This window comes from Bombina bombina, chromosome 7, assembly GCF_027579735.1.
Source record: "Bombina bombina isolate aBomBom1 chromosome 7, aBomBom1.pri, whole genome shotgun sequence".
Classification (NCBI taxonomy): Eukaryota; Metazoa; Chordata; class Amphibia; order Anura; family Bombinatoridae; genus Bombina; species Bombina bombina.
Window position 1 is genome coordinate 427,286,683 of NC_069505.1, and position 20,039 is coordinate 427,306,721.

At 41.9% G+C, this 20,039-nt stretch overlaps 1 protein-coding gene across 1 annotated transcript in view; it reads left to right on the forward strand.

The window, feature by feature from the left end:
• Positions 1-19,717, forward strand: part of CBX7 (chromobox 7) — a 30,630-nt gene extending 10,913 nt beyond the window's left edge. Inside the window, exons 4-7 of the mRNA XM_053721303.1 lie at positions 4,051-4,116; positions 5,456-5,522; positions 14,018-14,348; positions 19,127-19,717. Of these exons, the coding sequence (XP_053577278.1) occupies positions 4,051-4,116; positions 5,456-5,522; positions 14,018-14,348; positions 19,127-19,284 (622 nt within the window). The 3' untranslated portion in view covers positions 19,285-19,717. The remainder of the gene's footprint in view (positions 1-4,050; positions 4,117-5,455; positions 5,523-14,017; positions 14,349-19,126) is intronic.
• Positions 19,718-20,039: the final 322 nt, after the last annotated feature.

The following is a 20,039-nucleotide window of genomic DNA, read 5'->3' on the forward strand; positions in this document are numbered from 1 at the left end:
CATGTCACTGTCATTAGTACACTGTGGCACTAGCAGGGACTGAGCACATAACCATGTCACTGTCATTAGTACACTGTGGCACTAGCAGGGACTGAGCACATAACCATGTCACTGTCATTAGTACACTGTGGCACTAGCAGGGACTGAGCACATAACCATGTCACTGTCATTAGTACACTGTGGCACTAGCAGGGACTGAGCACATAAACATGTCACTGTCATTAGTACACTGTGGCACTAGCAGGGACTGAGCACATAAACATGTCACTGTCATTAGTACACTGTGGCACTAGCAGGGACTGAGCACATAAACATGTCACTGTCATTAGTACACTGTGGCACTAGCAGGGACTGAGCACATAGACATGTCACTGTCATTAGTACACTGTGGCACTAGCAGGGACTGAGCACATAGACATGTCACTGTCATTAGTACACTGTGGCACTAGCAGGGACTGAGCACATAAACATGTCACTGTCATTAGTACACTGTGGCACTAGCAGGGACTGAGCACATAAACATGTCACTGTCATTAGTACACTGTGGCACTAGCAGGGACTGAGCACATAAACATGTCACTGTCATTAGTACACTGTGGCACTAGCAGGGACTGAGCACATAAACATGTCACTGTCATTAGTACACTGTGGCACTAGCAGGGACTGAGCACATAAACATGTCACTGTCATTACTACACTGTGATACTAGCAGGGACTGAGCACATAAACATGTTACTGTCATTAACAGTGCTTGACAAATATGTTTAAAAATTAGGAGACCGTAAGAATATTTGGGAGCCAGGCATATTTTTAGGAGCCAGACAGTTGGATTTGTATATAGATATATGGAGAATAACCCCAAAAGTTAGGAGCCATGGGTAAAATGATAGGAGCCAGTGGCTCCCAGGCTCCTGGGTTTGTCGAGCCCTGCATTAGTACATTGTGATACTAGCAGGGACTGAGCACATACACGACACTCTCATTAGTACACTATGGCACTAGCAGGGACTGAGCACATAAACATGTCACTGTCATTAGTACACTCACTAGCAGGGACTGATCACATAAACATGTCACTGTCATTAGTACACTATGGCACTAGCAGGGACTGAGCACATAAACATGTCACTGTCATTAGTACAGCGCAACACTAGCAGGGACTGAGCACATAAACATGTCACTGTCATTAGTACACTGTGGCACTAGCAGGGACTGAGCACATAAACATGTCACTGTCATTAGTACACTGTGACACTAGCAGGTACTGAGCACATAAACATGTCACTGTCATTAGTACACTGTGGCACTAGCAGGTACTGAGCACATACACATGTCACTGTCATTAACAGTGCTTGACAAATATGTTTAAAAATTAGGAGACCGTAAGAATATTTGGGAGCCAGGCATATTTTTAGGAGCCAGACAGTTGGATTTGTATATAGATATATGGAGAATAACCCCAAAAGTTAGGAGCCAGGGGTAAAATGATAGGAGCCAGTGGCTCCCAGGCTCTTGGGTTTGTCGAGCCCTGCATTAGTACATTGTGATACTAGCAGGGACTGAGCACATACACATGACACTGTCATTAGTACATTGGGATATTAGCAGGGACTGAGCATATAAACATGTCACTGTCATTAGTACACTGTGGCACTAGTAGGGACTGAGCACAAACATGTCACTGTCATTAGTACACTGTGGCACTAGCAGGGACTGAGCACATAAACATGTCACTGTCATTAGTATACTGTGACACTAGCAGGTACTGAGCACATAAATATGTCACTGGCACTAGCAGGGACTGAGCACATAAACATGTCACTGTGATTAGTACACTGTGGCACTAGCAGGCCTGGGACTGAGCACATAAATATGTCACTGTGATTAGTACACTGTGGCACTAGCAGGCCAGGGACTGAACACATAAATATGTAACTGTCATTAGTACACTGTGGTACTAGCAGGGACTGAGCACATAAACATGTCACTGTCATTAGTACACTGTGACACTAGCAGGGACTGAGCACATAAACATGTCACTGTCATTAGTACACTGTGACACTAGCAGGGACTGAGCACATAAACATGTCACTGTCATTAGTACACTGTAGCACTAGCAGGGGCTGAGCACATAAACATGTCACTGTCATTAGTACACTGTGATACTAGCAGGGACTGAGCACATAAACATGTCACTGTCATTAGTACACTGTTGCACAAGCAGGGACTGAGCACATAAACATGTCATTGTCATTAGTACACTGTGGCACTAGCAGGGACTGAGCACATAAACATGTCACTGTCATTAGTACACTGTGGCACTAGCAGGGACTGAGCACATAAACATGTCACTGTCATTAGTACACTGTGGCACTAGCAGGGACTGAGCACATAAACATGTCACTGTCATTAGTACACTGTGGCACTAGCAGGGACTGAGCACATAAACATGTCACTGTCATTAGTACACTGTGGCACTAGCAGGGACTGAGCACATAAACATGTCACTGTCATTAGTACACTGTGGCACTAGCAGGGACTGAGCACATAAACATGTCACTGTCATTAGTACACTGTGGCACTAGCAGGGACTGAGCACATAAACATGTCACTGTCATTAGTACACTGTGGCACTAGCAGGGACTGAGCACATAAACATGTCACTGTCATTAGTGCACTGTGGCACTAGCAGGGACTGAGCACATAAACATGTCACTGTCATTAGTACACTGTGATACTAGCAGGGACTGAGCACATAAACATGTTACTGTCATTAACAGTGCTTGACAAATATGTTTAAAAATTAGGAGACCGTAAGAATATTTGGGAGCCAGGCATATTTTTAGGAGCCAGACAGTTGGATTTGTATGTAGATATATGGAGAATAACCCCAAAAGTTAGGAGCCATGGGTAAAATGATAGGAGCCAGTGGCTCCCAGGCTCCTGGGTTTGCCGAGCCCTGCATTATTACATTGTGATACTAGCAGGGACTGAGCACATACACGACACTCTCATTAGTACACTGTGACACTAGCAGGTGCTGAGCACATAAACATGTCACTGTCATTAGTACCCTGTGACACTAGCAGAGACTCGGCATATAAACATGTCACTGTCATTAGTACACTATAGCACTAGCAGGGACTGAGCAAATAAACATGTCACTGTCATTAGTACAGTGCAACACTAGCAGGGACTGAGCACATAAACATGTCACTGTCATTAGTACAGTGCAACACTAGCAGGGACTGAGCACATAAACATGTCACTGTCATTAGTACAGTGCAACACTAGCAGGGACTGAGCACATAAACATGTCACTGTCATTAGTACACTGTGACACTAGCAGGTACTGAGCACATAAACATGTCATTGTCATTAGTACACTGTGGCACTAGCAGGGACTGAGCACATAAACATGTCACTGTCATTAGTACACTGTGGCACTAGCAGGTCACGGACTGAGCACATAAACATGTCACTGTCATTAGTACACTGTGATACTAGCAGGTACTGAGCACATAAACATGTCACTGTTATTAGTACACTGTGGCACTAGCAGGGACTGAGCACATAAACATGTCACTGCCATTAGTACATTGTGATACTAGCAGGGACTGAGCATATAAACATGTCACTGTCATTAGTATACTGTGGCACTAGCAGGTACTGAGCACATAAACCTGTCACTATTACACTGGGACACTAGCAGGGACTGAGAACATAAACTTGTCACTGTCATTTGTACACTGTGCCACTAGCAGGGACTGAGTCCGTAAACAAGTCACTGTCATTAGTGCACTGTGGTCCTAGCAGAGCTTGAGCCATTAAGTTGCTGGCATAGTATACATTACTAAACTACATTTTGTCTTCATATTTTACATTCAGCAGTCTAGATGCCTGTTCTAGCTAGGTTTAAAATTCCCCTGTCAAAAGGTGTTATTGCCTGTTGTATTTGTTTTATTTCAGTGGCTTATATTGTGTTTGTTCAGTTTTATCTATGTGGCCTATTTCTGTATTTCTCATAGCCTGCAACTATTTGCCTTGTAGATACAGTACATGGGAACCAGAGGAGCATATTCTGGACCCCCGTCTCGTGCTGGCATATGAGGAGAAGTGAGTACTCACTCTATCAGTCACAATTGTGTAATCAATAAACTTATCATGCTTCTAGGCCAAGCTAGGAGGATAGTATTGGATTCACAGGTTAGTGAATATTAGGGAAGCTGTGTTTAAATGTAGCATTAGAAACTTTAAACTGCACATTGTATTGGGATGAATATTTGCTTAGTGACTACTCGGGCCATGTCTCGTTTTTTTTTAGTAAGCTGGTTATTTGATTCTTTGTTCTGGTTGTCGTCATACCCCTCGTAATGAAAATAAAGGGGTTAAAAAGTGGTCAAGACCATTTTAACCATTTGGTTGCTATATAGGACTGCTACACACATGAATGCAAAAAGGTTAATGCTTAAAGGAACACAATTGTATTTAAATATTATTTATATTTATTTTATTCTGTGGCCTAAGAAAGAGGTCGCTGGGTTTTTGTTTCAGAGAGGTATTTTTATATTTAAACAACCACCATGCTGCTGACATGTACAATAAGTCAAATAGGGAATTATGTCCACTTAATTTATGTACATCAGGGCTTGAAACGCTAGACGCAGGATCGGACTCAGCAGCTCCAGGTCTTCAGCAATAGCAGATGCTTCATTCATCAGAGAACGTTCCAAACCCTGCAAGGATTTGCTCAATGTATATATATTTTGTACCACAGTTTTTGTAAAGTCATTATAGCCTTGTATGACATAGACTTTGTGCCACACTTGGTGTTCCCTGAGCAAAAAAACACTACTCATTGTACTGTCCAGAATCATTGTGCAAAAGTAATCTGAAGGGCGGGCCACCAGTGTGCATGATCTCATAACATTACTGGAGGCACATTAGGTCACTGTAGGATTTGGACTGTACATGCAGCCACTGGACATCTTAGAGTAGAATGCTGCTTTGGACTGTAGTGTCTTCAGGTATTCAAGCAGATGGTAGAAAACCTTGTAAGCTGACTACTTGGTGCCAGGTGGCATTTCCAGTAGCTGGGGTGACCCGGCTTTCTGTATTTGCTAATCTCTGGTGTGTAGGTCAACTTTATTTATATTTTATTTGTTTATTTTGTCATTTGTTAGTCTGTCTTGCTGACAGTTTCTCTGTACTTATTACTCTTGTAATTGGACTGTGTTTAAAAATTATCCTCTTTCCTCTAGATTTCAAATTCTCAAGACTTATTGTTTGTGTATCGCTTTTTTCCCCTGATATAAATATGGGTTCAGGTGTACTGCATGTCCAAGCAGGCATTAGCTTTAAAACCAAGTACCTTAATCCACTGTTGGAAAATGTAACATTAAATGCCTTTTGAAGAATCAAACCTAATGTGTGTGTGTGTATATATATGTTGTAGGGAAGAAAAGGAGCGAGCATCTGGGTGCAGAAAAAGAGGCCCTAAGCCGAAACGCCTCCTTCTACAGGTATGTCGTTCTATACACAGCATCTTATTCATAAAATATTACATAATATATCCATTAAAGCACCATTATAGCTATAAAATTATACAGTAATTGTTTAGAGCATGTCATTTTATCACTAGTACACAGGAACAGATGTGAGAGGAGCACTCGCCATATAAAACTTCACTTTAATTTAACACCAGTTCACTAGGGAGTGTAACAAGTTTATATAAACAAAATTAATTAAGTGATGTTTATCATTGAAGGAATATAAATTGAATTGACGATATAGTGTGTAGGTAGATGTATTCTTCTAACACCCATATGTATATGTGTGTGTGTGTGTGTGTATGTATATGTATATATATATATATATATATATATATAATATTATGGCACTGGTGCAGGGGACTGAGCAGGTTAGTTTGGGAATTGAAGATTCTCCATAGCTAGGGGATGTAAGTTAATTACTAGCAGATTATGTAGCATCTTATTAATAAAAACCAGATGTCTAAATACAATGCTATGGTGAATGAAGGAATATAGCTTTAATGCAAATGAAGGTGCAGGCCCATTAGTGATGTTATATGCAAGTGAACCAATGAGATGCAATTAGGATGTTATCAGCTATGAGTATGGCATGCAGCCAAAACGCGTAAACTGTTTTCTATGTCAAGAATGGGCTATTGCTGGATGCTCGTTTTATGGATCTGTCCTATTTTAAATTGATGAAATAAAGTGAAGTTTTATATGGTGAGTGCTCCTCTTCGCATCTTTGTTCCTGTGTTCCATGTTTGGCCACTGGGAGTTAAGCACTTGTGAATGACCCCTGCTATTACCCGTGGGACATTGGAGCTTCTTTTGCTTGCCATTTCGCTACTCCATTGAGGCGGCTGCTGTGGATGACGTCATCGCCCAGAGCGTGGGGACTCGTTTGGCCTGATCGAAGAACACGGAAGTGTCCGTGGTTGCTGGAGGAGAAAGTCTTGTTGAGCGTGTGTTGCTCCAAGTTTTAAACCAGGCGAAGAGACTCAGGATTGGAGGTAACTGGTATATCCGGACAAACTTTCTACCAGAACCGGGTTTTCAGCTAAGGACTGCTGCCATTGGGGGGTAAGCGTGCATGGTTTATTGTGATTGTACACGGACTATATATGCAGGCTTCTTTTTGAGCTGCACAGGATTTTATTGATTTTGGGCTTTATATGCATAACCAGGGGTCTTCCCTTTGGGGAACTATATTGTATTTTATCACTAGTGACATGGCAAAGATGTGTTTTTATCCCCCTCAAGGAGGTTAAGCAAAAAGTCAAAGTAGTGCTCTGGACCTGCAGAGGACTGCATTACTGCTTAATTTTATAAATTATAAAGAATTCCAACATTTTTGTCACTATAATGGACCTTTAATAATAATCATACGCACAAACATACTTCTGGGAATGTTGTGTATGAGAATATTACATCACATGTGACTGCATCTTGTGATGTTGAAAGTTTTGGTCCCAGAGGAATAAATGATGCTGTACTTCCCTGTAATGTGCATTTTTTTAACATAGTGGTTACTTTTCAATTCAAATGAAACAAAACAGCAAAAAAATATTATTTTGTTGAAACAATATCCAATATGACTATTGCTTCCAGTCTTGGCATATGACTGAGTCTTTTATGATTCATAGCATACAGTTGTAAACAACTTTCCATTTTACATCTATTATTAAGTTTGCTTCATTCTTATGGTATCCTTTTGTTGAAGGAGCAGCAATGCACTACTGGTAGCTAGCTGAATATATCATGTGAGCCAATACGAAGTCATATGTGCAGCCATCAGCAGCTAGCTCACAGTAATGCGTTACTGCTCCTTAAACCTACCAGGTATGCTTTTAATCAAAGGTTACCAAGAGAACAAAGCAAATTAGATTATAGAATTAAATTGGAAAGTGATTTAAAATTTAATTTTTATGTTCATTTAAGGGTCTTATATATGGTCAGTATTATGTGTATATAAACATACCCAAATGTAGTTTCCAAATATCTGACCAACCCTTGTCCAGTGAATCTTCTATGTGGAATGTAACTTATCAACTCAATAGTTGTTTTGTTGGATAACCAGCAATATATAGTGTGAAAGTAGCTTTTGTAATGTTTGTCCTGTGATGAAAATCTTCATGTGTAAAAAGCTGCAAACAATCCTGCAATTAATATCATACCCGTCTCTAAGGAAAGGTTTTAGCTTCTTTATATACGCTGCAGAATCTGTTGGCGCTCTACCAAATAACTGATAATAGTAATAAATAAAAAAAAAAAGTAAATTTATGCTTACCTGATAAATTAATTTCTTCTATGGTACTACGATGTCACAGATTCATCCTTTACTTGTGGGATATTATCCTCCTGCTAACAGGAAGTGGCAAAGAGCACCACTGCAGATCTGTCTATATAGCTCCTCCCTTAGCTCCACCCCCCAGTCATTCGACCGAAGGTACAGGAAGAAAAAGGAGAAATTACAAGGTGCAGAAGTGACTGAAGTTTAAAATCAAAAAAATAATAATCCGTCTTAAAATGACAGGGGCTGGCCATGGACCTTGTCGTACCATAGAAGAAATTAATTTATTTGGTAAGCATAAAGTTTACTTTTCTTCTATAAGGTACGAACGAGTCCCACGGATTCATCCTTTACTTGTGGGATACAATCCCAAAGCTACAGGACACGGATGAACGGAGGGACAAGACAGATGGTTAAACAGAAGGCACAAACTGCTTGAAGAACTTTTCTCCCAAAAAATAGCTCCAAAGAAGCAAAAGTATAAAATTTGGAAAGGTATGAAGCATAGACCAAGTTGCAGCCTTACAAATCTGTTCAACAGAAGCATCATTTTTAAAAGCCCAAGTGGGAAGCCAACCGCTCTAGTAGAGCGAGTTGTAATCCTTTCAGGAGGTTGCTGTCCAGCAATCTCGTATGCCAAATGGATATGCTTTTCAGCCAAAAAGAAAGATAGGTAGCCGTAGCTTTTTGACCTCTACATTTTCCAGAATAGACAACAACAAAGAAGATGTTTGATGTAAAACTCAAAGCACGAACCACGTCCAAGTTGAGACACAGACGCTCCTTAGAGGAAGGATTAGGATACAGAGAAGAACAATTTCCTGATTGATATTCCTATTAGTAACAACCTTAGGAAGGAATCCAGGTTTGACACGCAAAACCACCTTATCAGCATGGAAAACAAGATAAGGCGAGTCGCATTGCAATGCAGATAGTTCAGAAACTCTTCGAGCCGAAGAGATAGCAACTAAAAACAGAACTTTCGAAGATAGAAGCTTAATATCTATGGAATGCATAGGTTCAAACGGAACCCCTAGGAGAACTTTAAGAACTAAATTCAAACTCCATGGCGGAGCAACAGGTTCAAACACAGGCTTGATTCTAACTAAAGCCTGACAGAACGACTGAACGTCTAGAACATCTGCCAGACGCTTGTGCAGTAGAATTGATAAAGCCGATATCTGTCCCTTTATGGAACTAGCTGATAGCCCCTTCTCCAATCCTTCTTGGAGAAAGGACAAAATCCTAGGAATCCTGATCTTACTCCATGAGTACCTTTGGATTCGCACCAATAAGATATTTACGCCATATCTTATGATAAATTTTCCTAGTGACAGGCTTTCGAGCTTGAATCAAGGTATCTATGACCGACTCAGAGAAACCCCGCTTGGATAAAATCAAGCATTCAATCTCCAAGCAGTCAGCCACAGAGAAACTAGATTTGGATGCTGGAACGGACCTTGAATCAGAAGGTCCTGTCTCAGTGGCAGAGTCCATGGTGGAAGAGATGACATGTCCATCAGGTCTGCATACCAAGTCCTGTGTGGGCCATGCAGGTACCATCAAAATCACTGAAGCCTCTCTCCTGTTTGATTCTGGCAATCAAACAAGGAAGAGGAGGAAAATAGTGGAAACACATAAGCCAGGTTGAACGACCAGGGTACTGCTAGAGCATCTATCAGTACTGCCTGAGGATCCCTTGACCTGGACCCGTAACAGGAAGTTTGGCGTTCTGACGAGACGCCATCATATCCAATTCTGGTGTGCCCCATTGATGAATCAATTGTGCAAACACCTCCGGATGGAGTTCCCACTCCCCTGGATGAAAAGTCTGACGACTTAGAAAATCCGCCTTCCCAGTTCTCCCACTCCTGGAATATAGATTGCTGATAGATGGCAAGAGCGAGTCTCTGCCCATCAAATATTTTGGTAATCTCTATCATCGCTAGAGAACTCTTTGTTCCCCCCTGATGATTGATATATGCCTACAGTCGTGATATTGTCCGACTCGGAATCTTATGAATCTGGCCGAAGCCAGCTGAGGCCACGCCTGAAGCGCGTTGAATATCGCTCTCAGTTCTAGAATATTTATCGGGAGGAGAGCCTCCTCCTGAGTCCACAAACCCTGTGCTTTCAGGGAATTCCAGATTGCACCCCAGCCCAATAGGCCTGGCGTCCGTCGTCACTATGACCCATGCTGGCCTGCGGAAACACATTCCCTGGGACAGATGATCCTGTGACAACCACCAAATAAGAGAGGTCTCTGGTCTCTTGATCCATATTTATCTGAGGAGATAAATTTGCATAATCCCCATTCCACTGTTTGAGCATGCATAGTTGCAGTGGTCTGAGATGCAAGCGAGCAAAACGGAACTATGTCCTTGCCGCTACCATTAGTCCGATTACCTCCATACACCTGAGCCACTGACGGCCGAGGAATGGAATGAAGAGCTCGGCAGGTGGTTAAAATCTTGATTTCCTGACCTCTGTCAGAAAAATTCTCATGTCCACTGAATCTATCAGAGTTCCCAGGAATGGAACTCTTGTGAGAGGGATAAGTGAACTCTTTTTTACGATCACCTTCCACCCGTGAGATCTTAGAAAAGCCAACACGATGTCCGTGTGAGACTTGGCTAGTTGGTAAGGCGCCACTGCTATGCCCCGCGGCCTTAGAACTGCCAGAAGGGACCCTAGAACCTTTGTGAAAATTCTGGGAGCTGTGGCCAACCCGAAGGGAAGAGCCACAAACTGGTAATGCTTGTCCAGAAAGGCGAGCCTGAGGAACTGGTGATGATCATTGTGGATAGGGATGTGTAGATACGCATCCTTTAAGTCCACGGTGGTCATATATTGACCCTCCTGGATCATTGGTAAAATAGTCTGAATGGTCTCCATCTTGAAGGATGGGACTCTGAGGAATTTGTTTAGGATCTTGAGAGCTAAAATTGGTCTGAGGTTTCCCTCTTTTTTGGGAACCACAAACAGATTGGAGTAGAACCCCTGCCCCTGTTCTGTTTTCGGAACTGGGCAGATCACTCCCATGGTATATAGGTCTTCTACACAGCTTTTTGTCTGGTTTACAGACAATTGAGAAAGATGGAATCTCCCCCCTTGGAGGAGAATTCTTTGAAATCTAGAAGATACCCTGGGTTACGATTTTCTAAAGCCCAGGAGTCCTGAACGTCTGCACCCTACTAGATCCGGTCCCGGATCGGGGGCTATCCCTTCATGCTGTCTTGGTGGCAGCAGCAGGCTTCTTGGCCTGTTTACCTTTGTTCCAAGTCTGGTTAGGTCTCCAGACTGACTTGGATTGAGCAAAATTCTCCTTCTTGCTTTGCAGCAGGGAAGAGGTAGAGGGACCACCTTTGAAGTTTCGAAAGGAACGAAAATTATTTTGTTTGGTCCTTATCTTATTTGTCTTATCCTGAGGAAGGGCATGGCCTTTCCCTCCAGTGATTGTCTGAAATTATCTCTTTCAGTTCAGGCCTGAATAGGGTCTTACCCTTGAAAGGGATGGCTAAAAGCTTAGATTTTTGATGACACATCAGCAGACCAGGACTTAAGCCATAACGCTCTACGCGCTAAAATGGCAAACCTGAATTCTTTGCCGCTAATTTAGCCAGTGAAAAGCGGCATCTGTAATGAAAGAATTAGCTAGCTTGAGAGCCCTAATTCTATCCAGAATATCATCTAATGGGGTCTCAACCTGAAGAGCCTCCTCAAGAGCCTCAAACCAAAAAGCAGCTGCAGTAGTTACAGGAACAATGCACGCTATAGGTTGGAGAAGAAAACCCTGATGAACAAATATTTTCTTAGGAGACCCTCTAATTTTTTATCCATAGGATCTTTGAAAGCACAACTGTCTTCAATAGTTATAGTTGTACGCTTAGCCAGGGTAGAAATAGCTCCCTCCACCTTAGGGACCGTCTGCCACGAGTCCCGCATGGTGTCTGATATAGGAAACATTTTCTTAAAAGTAGGAGGTGGAGTGAACGGAATTCCTGGTCTATCCCACTCCTTAGTAACAATGTCCGAAATCCTCTTAGGGACCGGAAAAACATCAGTGTAGGCAGGAATCTGTCCATTTTACACAATTTCTCTGGAACTACAATAGGGTCACAATCATCCAGAGTCGCTAAAACCTCCCTGAGCAATAAGCGGAGGTGTTCTAGTTTAACTTTAAAAGCCGTCATATCTGAGTCTGTCTGAGGGAACATCTTTCCTGAATCAGAAATCTCTCCCTCAGACAGCAAATCCCTCACCCCCAACTCAGAACATTGTGAGGGTACATCGGATATGGCTAATAAAGCATCAGAGGGCTCAGCATTTGTTCTCACACCAGACCTACTGCGCTTCCCCTGCAACCCAGGCAGCTTAGATAAAACCTCTGTGAGGGTAGTATTCATAACTGCGGCCATATCTTGCAGGGTGAAAGAATTGGACGCACTAGAAGTACTTGGCATCGCTTGTGCGGGCATTAATGGTTGTGACACTTGGGGAAAATTAGATGGCATAACCTGACTCCCTTCTGACTGAGAATCATCCTGCGACATACTTTTATTAGCTAAAATATGTTCTTTGAAATTTATTGACCTTTCGGTGCATGAGGGACACATTCTAAGTGGGGGTTCCACAATGGCTTCTAAACATATTGAACAATGACTTTCCTCATTGTCAGACATTTTGAACAGGCTAGTAATGACTACAAACAAGCATGAAAACACTTTATTTAGTGAAAAAAAAGAAAAATCTTAAACGGTACTGCACCTTTAAGAGAAAAAAAGCATACACGTTCTGCAAAACTGCTTTAAAAGGCACCAAATTTTTCAGATTTTTTTTATAGCAGACTCAATATGTGTAGTTAAGTTTGCCCCACAAGGAAATTTAACATTTAACCCTTTAATGTGCAAACCGGATTGCAATAAGGCCTAAATCCGTAAAAAAAAACACCCCCAGCACCTTGCCACAGCCCCGCTGTGGCGCCTACCTGCCCTCAGGGATTGGTAAATATGGGGTTAAAGCTTCGATTTGGCCCAATATCATCCACAAGGGCCCTCAGGAGTTGGAGCTTGCTGAGTGAAAACTGCGCATCTGAGGCACGAAAATAGGCCCCGTCCATCTCACTCTATGTCTCTACAGCCTCAAAGAACCGCACCAGAGCGGTTTTTAACTAGCCATGTGGGTTCTGAAACCCAAAAAATAAGCCAAGTGTACCCTCAATAAAGTTGCCCAAAAAAACGTTATTGCCCACAAAACGTTAACAGCACTCCCAGTTCAGAAACGTTTGCCCACAAACATTCAAAACTCAGTGTCAACCAATTTTTTAATTAGCCCCTTATGCAAGCTTAGTAATGCCTTTATATAGCTCTAGGATTACTGCTTACCCTTACCCTCATGGGGATACTGTCATCCTTTCTGAAATACACAGTCTCTCCAGAAAAAATTACTTAACATACCTCACTGCTATATAGAATGAAAACGTTCCTCACACTGAAGTTTCTTGTACCCCTCAGCCTCTGTAGGAACAGCACTGGATCTTAGTTACAAATGCTAAGATCATCATCCTCCAGGCAGAAGTCTTCATCCATCTGCTGCCTGACAGTAATAGTACACACCGGTACCATTTAAAACAAAAAAACTCTTGCTTGAAGAAATTAAAAACTAATATTTTATCACCTCTTTCACTTTACCCTTCCTAGTACTTAGAGTAGGCAAAGAGAATGACTGGGGGTGGAGCTAACGGAGGAGCTATATAGACAGCTCTGCTGTGGTGCTCTTTGCCACTTCCTGTTAGCAGGAGGATAATAACCCACAAGTAAAGGATGAATCCGTGGACTCGTCGTACCTTATAGAAGAAATAATAATAATATACATATTCAATTAGCTGACAGTGTACTTGCTCTGTATTTGTGAAAACATTTGGATACAAAACTTTTTTTTACACCAGCACAATATTCATCAGTATGGCTCCAGGTTGTAAATCTGTTTTACACAGCACTAATTGTAAGTAGAATACATTTGGCGTGTGGAAGATTGTTGTGGAACTGTGCTGTTTTTACACCATCGTTACAGTAGGATACTGTTGAACATGTTTAAATGCCATACAAATTAAATTTTGAATGCTGCCTTCGGCCATTGGTAGTACTTGTATTGTACCCAGATATAACTGTATTCTTTCTGTTTGTATGTGAAGAGGCTCTATGGCATGGATCTGCGCAGTGCACACAAGTCTAAAGAGAGGAGCCTCTGTTTCTCGCTCTCCCGGAGGTTTAGTGGTGGTCTGGGAAGCAAACCAGCACCTACTTCTGTACCAGAGAAAGCCAAGTCTTTGCAGTTCCCGCTCAGCAAACCGCGCAAAAGCCGTAAGTTCCTGTGCCTCTCCCGCAAGAAGTTCCTGCGAGTGTCAACTTACGAGCCGTTGAGCAGGAGGCCTGAGTTCTTCACTAAGGAGGTAGAAAAAGAGGAAACACAACCTCTTCATAATTGGCCTGAGGAAAAACCAGCAGAGGAAGCTGTGCGTGAAGGTAAAACCATGCATATAGAGTCTATTGAGAAATTAGCTAACCTCTTTATTCTTTCATATATAATACCTTTATTAAAAGGACAGTAAAATCAAAATTAATCTTAAATGAATTGATAGATCATGTTGTTTTTTAAAACAACTTTCCAATTTACTTCTATTATTAATTTTGCATAGTTCTTTGTATCCTTTCTTAAAAAGTAATCCTAGGTGAGCTCAGGGGCATGCATATGTGTAGACATCTGTCAGAAGTGTTTGCAACATGGTTTATAGCACTTATACATAGTTGCAAACACTGCTGCTATAGACATGTGCACAATCCAGAGCGCTTATCAGCCTACATAGATTTACTCTTCAACAAAGGATATGAAGAAAAGAAAGCAAATTTGACAAAGGAAGTAAATTAGAATGTTTAAAATTGCAGTCTGAATCATGAAAGTTAATTTTGACTTTACTGTGCTTTTTAGGCTGATAGTAGTAGGCATTAAGAATGCAATGAAGAGGCATGAAAACTGTTCACAAAAGTAGCAACATAATTTGTATTCTATAATATTACAGTAAATGTAATCCTTTTATACAACATTCAAATTACTTTTCATTGTATTTCTGATTGCAATCTTGTTAAATTGCATTATATAGTACATATTAACACTGGCAGATTGGCAGTACCAGAGATTTCATACAGTAGACCTTTGTGTTTATTGTACTGTGCGTATTTCTTTTTCAAGATACGATGAGTCCACGGATTTCATCCTTGTGGGATTATGCCTCCTGGTCAACAGGAGCAAAGAGCACCACAGCAGAGCTGTATAAATAGCTCCTCCCTTCCCTCCCAACCCAGTCATTCTCTTTGCCTGTGTTAGTAATAGGACCTATCTTAGATCGCAAAAGACTAAACAAGTTTCTCAGAGTTCCATCCTTCAAGATGGAGACTATTTGCACCATTCTTCCATTGATCCAGGAGGGTCAATTTATGACTACCGTGGATTTAAAGGATGCATATCTTCATGTCCCTATCCACAAAGATCATCACAAATTTCTGAGATTCGCCTTCCTGGACAAACCTTTCCAGTTTGTGGCTCTTCCTTTCGGTCTGGCCACAGCTCCCAGAATTTTTACAAAGGTTCTGGGGTCTCTTCTGGCAGTTCTAAGACCGCAGGGAATTGCGGTGGCGCCGTATCTGGACGATATTCTGATCCAGGCATCCTCTTACCAGCTGGCAAAGTCTCATACCGACCTTGTCCTTTCCTTTCTGAGAACCCACGGGTGGAAGGTAAATCTGGGAAAGAGTTTAATTCCACAGACAAGAGTACCATTCTTGGGAACTCTAATCGACTCTTTCCATGAAAATATTTTTGACAGAGGTCAGGAGGGTAAAGCTCATGGCTACATGTCAAGCCCTTCAGTCCAATCCTCGGCCGTGAGTGGCTCAGTGCATGGAAGTAGTCAGATTGATGGTGGCAGCTATGGACATCATTCCGTATGCTCGATTTCATCTATGACCTCTGCAATTGAGCATGCTCAGACAGTGGAATGGAGATTATACAGATTTGTCTCCTCAAATAACTAGATCAGGCGACAAGGGGACTCTCTTCTATGGGTGGTTGTCACTCGATCATCTATCCCAGGGGACATTCTTCCGCAGACCCTCTTGGGTGATAGTGACGACTGATGCCAGCCTACTAGGATGGGGAGCAGTCTGGAATTCCCTGAGGGCTCAAGGTGTTTGGACTCCGGTGGAGTCTCTCCTTCCAATCAACATTCTGGAATTGAGAACCGTCTTCAATGAGCTTCAGGCTTGGCCTCAGCCTAATTCATCAGGTTCCAGTCGGGCAACATCAAGACGGTGGCTTACAATCATCAGGGAGGAACAAGGAGTTCCTTAGCGATGGCAGAGGTAACCAGGATTATACAGTGGGCGGAGTTGCACTCTTGCCATCTGTCAGTAATCTACATCCCAGGAGTGGAAAACTGGGAAGCGGATTTTCTGAGCAGACAAACGTTTCATCTGGAAGAATGGGAACTCCATCCGGAGGTATTTTCCAGCCTGGTACTCAGATGGGGCAGGCCGGAGTTGGATCTTATGGCATCTCGTCAGAATGCCATGCTTCCGAGATACGGGTCCTGGGATCCTCAGGCCGAGCTGATAGATGCCTTGGCAGTTCCTTGGTCCTTCAAACTGGCTTATGTTTTTCCCCAGTTTCCCCGGGTGATTGTGCGTGTCAAACAGGAGAGGGCGTCGGTGATCCTTCTCGCTCCTGCGTGGCCTCGCAGGACTTGGTATGCTGATCTGGTGGCTATGTCCTCTCACCCTCCGTGGAAGCTCTAATTGAGGAAATACCATCTCATTCAGGGACTCTTCCATCATCCGAATCTAGTTTCTCTACAGCTGGAGATTGAATGCTTAATTTTATCTAAGCGTGGGTTTTCTGATTCAGTTATCAATACTTTGATCCAGGCGCATAAGCCTGTCACTAGAAAAATTTACCATAAGGTATGGCGTAAATATCTTTATTGGTGTGAATCCAAGGGCTACTCTTGGAGTAGAGTTAGGGTTCCTAGGATTTTGTCCTTTCTCCAAGAAGGATTGGAGAAGGGGTTGTCAGAGTTCTGAGCTTTCGGCGGTGCAATGTGATCCTCTCTATCTAATTTTCCATTCGGATAAGGTGGTGTTACGGACCAGTCCTGGTTTTCTTCCTAAGGTTGTTTCAAATAAGAATATTAATCAGGAAATTGCCATTCCTTCCTTATGTCCTAATCCTTTTTCTAAGAAGTAGAGTTAGGGTTCCTAGGATTTTGTCCTTTCTCCAAGAAGGATTGGAGAAGGGGTTGTCAGAGTTCTGAGCTTTCGGCGGTGCAATGTGATCCTCTCTATCTAATTTTCCATTCGGATAAGGTGGTGTTACGGACCAGTCCTGGTTTTCTTCCTAAGGTTGTTTCAAATAAGAATATTAATCAGGAAATTGCCATTCCTTCCTTATGTCCTAATCCTTTTTCTAAGAAGGAACGTTTGTTACATAATCTGGACGTGGTTCGGGCTTTGAAGTTCTATTTACAGGTGACTAAGGATCTTCGCCAATCATCTTTGTTGTTGTTTTTTCTGGGAAACGTAGGGGTCAGAAAGCTACGGCTACCTCTCTTTCTTTTTGGCTGAAGAGTATCATCCGCTTTGCATGCTGGACAGCAGCCTCCTGAACGAGTTACGGCTCATTCCACTAGGGCTGTGGCTTCCTCATGGGCATTCAAAAATGATGCTTCTGTTGAGCAGATTTGCAAGGCAGCAACTTGGTCGTCTCTTCAAACATTTTCCAAATTCTATACCTTTGCCTCTTCTGAGGCTGTTTTTGGGAGGAAAGTTCTTCAAGCAGTGGTGCCTTCCGTTTAGGTTCCCTGTCTTGTCCCTCCCTTTTTATCCGTGTACTATAGCTTTGGTATTGTATCCCACAAGTAAGAATGAAATCCGTGGATTCGTCGTATTTTGAAAAAAATGAAATTTATGCTTACCTGATAATTTTATTTCTTTTTCGATATGACGAGTCCACAGCCCGCCCTGTTATTTTGAGACAGGTTATTTTTTTGTTAAACTTCAGACACCTCAGCACCTTGGCTTTTCCTTTCTCTTCCTAACTTCGGTCGAATGACTGGGTTGGGAGGGAAGGGAGGAGCTATTTATACAGCTCTGCTGTGGTGCTCTTTGCCTCCTTCTGTTGACCAGGAGGCATAATCCCACAAGGATGAAATCCATGGACTCGTCCTATCGAAAAAGAAATACATTTATCAGGTAAGCATAAATTTCCTTTTTAGCAAAGAATTTGGGTATCAAATGGATAGAAAATACTACAAAATGCTATCATCTGAAAGGGACATTAAACGCCTTTTGATTTTGTGTAAAATTGTGCTTTGTCCCACGCTCCCTAAAGAAGCCATACAGTAAAATCTGTAACCTTGGTTTTCAAAATGCTGCAAATTGCATAAACCAGATTACAGAGTTTGCTTTCTGGCCTAGATAGAGTGAGGGCCAAGCACGATTGTACACAAAATCAAGAAGTTAAATGTCCTCCTATAGCTGTTTTGTTTCAGTTGCGACACCAATAGGAAGTGCATGTCTTTGTACAACTGACCGCCTGATTGCTCACTGGTTGAATAGCAAAACTTCTACTGCACTATTGGAGGACAGTGATATACCCCACAAGGTTTAAAAAAAATTCAAGTAAAGGAACTTTGCTTTTCACAAGAAACAAAAACTGTAATGCAATTAAATACCATGTTTTAGATGTAACTAAAAAAAATACTTTTGTGTCCCTTTTAAAAGTGATAGTAAACTTATGGTAAGTGAAGACCAAGATGTCATAAGATGCGATTAAACCTGTAGGCGTGCACTGCTGCTTCTCTGTCAAAGTAATTAGATATGAAAACGTTGTCATGTTTCACCAGTGTGCTTACCGCTTCCTGTGGGGTCTAACATTTGTACACAAATTAGTGAGTGTGGCTGACTACACGTGTGAAGAGAGACAATGAGGTTCAATATGTAATTCTATCTTATGTAAGTAATGAATAGTTTAATATCCTGGTCTTCTCATACCACAAGTTTACTATCACTATAAGTAGTTATCAGCATTGCCAATAAAAAAAATCATGTCTATAATGTTATAAATGGGATGAAAGTGAAGACACACTTACCTGATATAGTTACCGATATTAGATCATGCTATAAAAGTGCATTTTATCGTTCTATAATAGTGTACTTAAAGAAGTTTGGCTTCCATCTTGTCTCTCCCACAGATGACACAAAACCACCACCTGCACCACTTTGGCTTCCTGTCCTGCCCCGACCCAGTGAGGTCACTGTTACCGACATCACCTCAAACTCCATCACGGTGACATTCCGCGAGGCACAGTCCGCAGAAGGATTTTTCAGAGACCGAGGTGGTGATTGCTAACTGCACCTCCTCCTTGGCTGTATCTTTCTATTTTATTCCTCTTCCTTCTCCCTCTCACTTGAACTGATAACTGAAGTGGTAATGTCTACAAAGACACGGAGAACTTTAAAAGAGAGGTTATTTCATGTCAGTTTTTTCCATGTTCTGTGCGGCCTGTATGTAAGATTATAGAGCCGCAATATTTTGTTAAGAAAGGTGAGAACATCCTCTGTATATTTATGCTGGCTCCACAAAATATTGTGTTTTTAATAGTTTCACATCCACATTTCATATGAATAAGTATGAGGTGGTCCAGTCCACTTCATTTACAAGTTTGTATCCTGCAACCTCCACAAAATGTGGTTGTTTAAGATAAATCTTAGATGTATAACATTAATACACATCATATGATTTTTGTATCTTTCAAATGTAAAGAAAGACAAGACTGTCTAAATCAGCATTTACAGTTTATCTTTTAGGTTTACAGTGCTAGCATGACCAAGGACTGCAAAATATTTTTCCTGCCATGCTGCAAGGGTGCCATGGTTAGTTGTGTCCTGTTGTAATGATAGCTATCTTAGCTGCACCCACGCAGCATCCTGTACTAATTGCAGGTATTTTAGCTGCACGCACACACATCACACAGATTTGCACTCACAGACCATCTTGTCCTTCCTGCAGATGTGTGCTCTTTTCTGGTTACCAATATGTATACTTCCAGTTGATGTGTCTTTATACTGATGATCCTGCTTTTATCACAATTATAGGATCTCTTG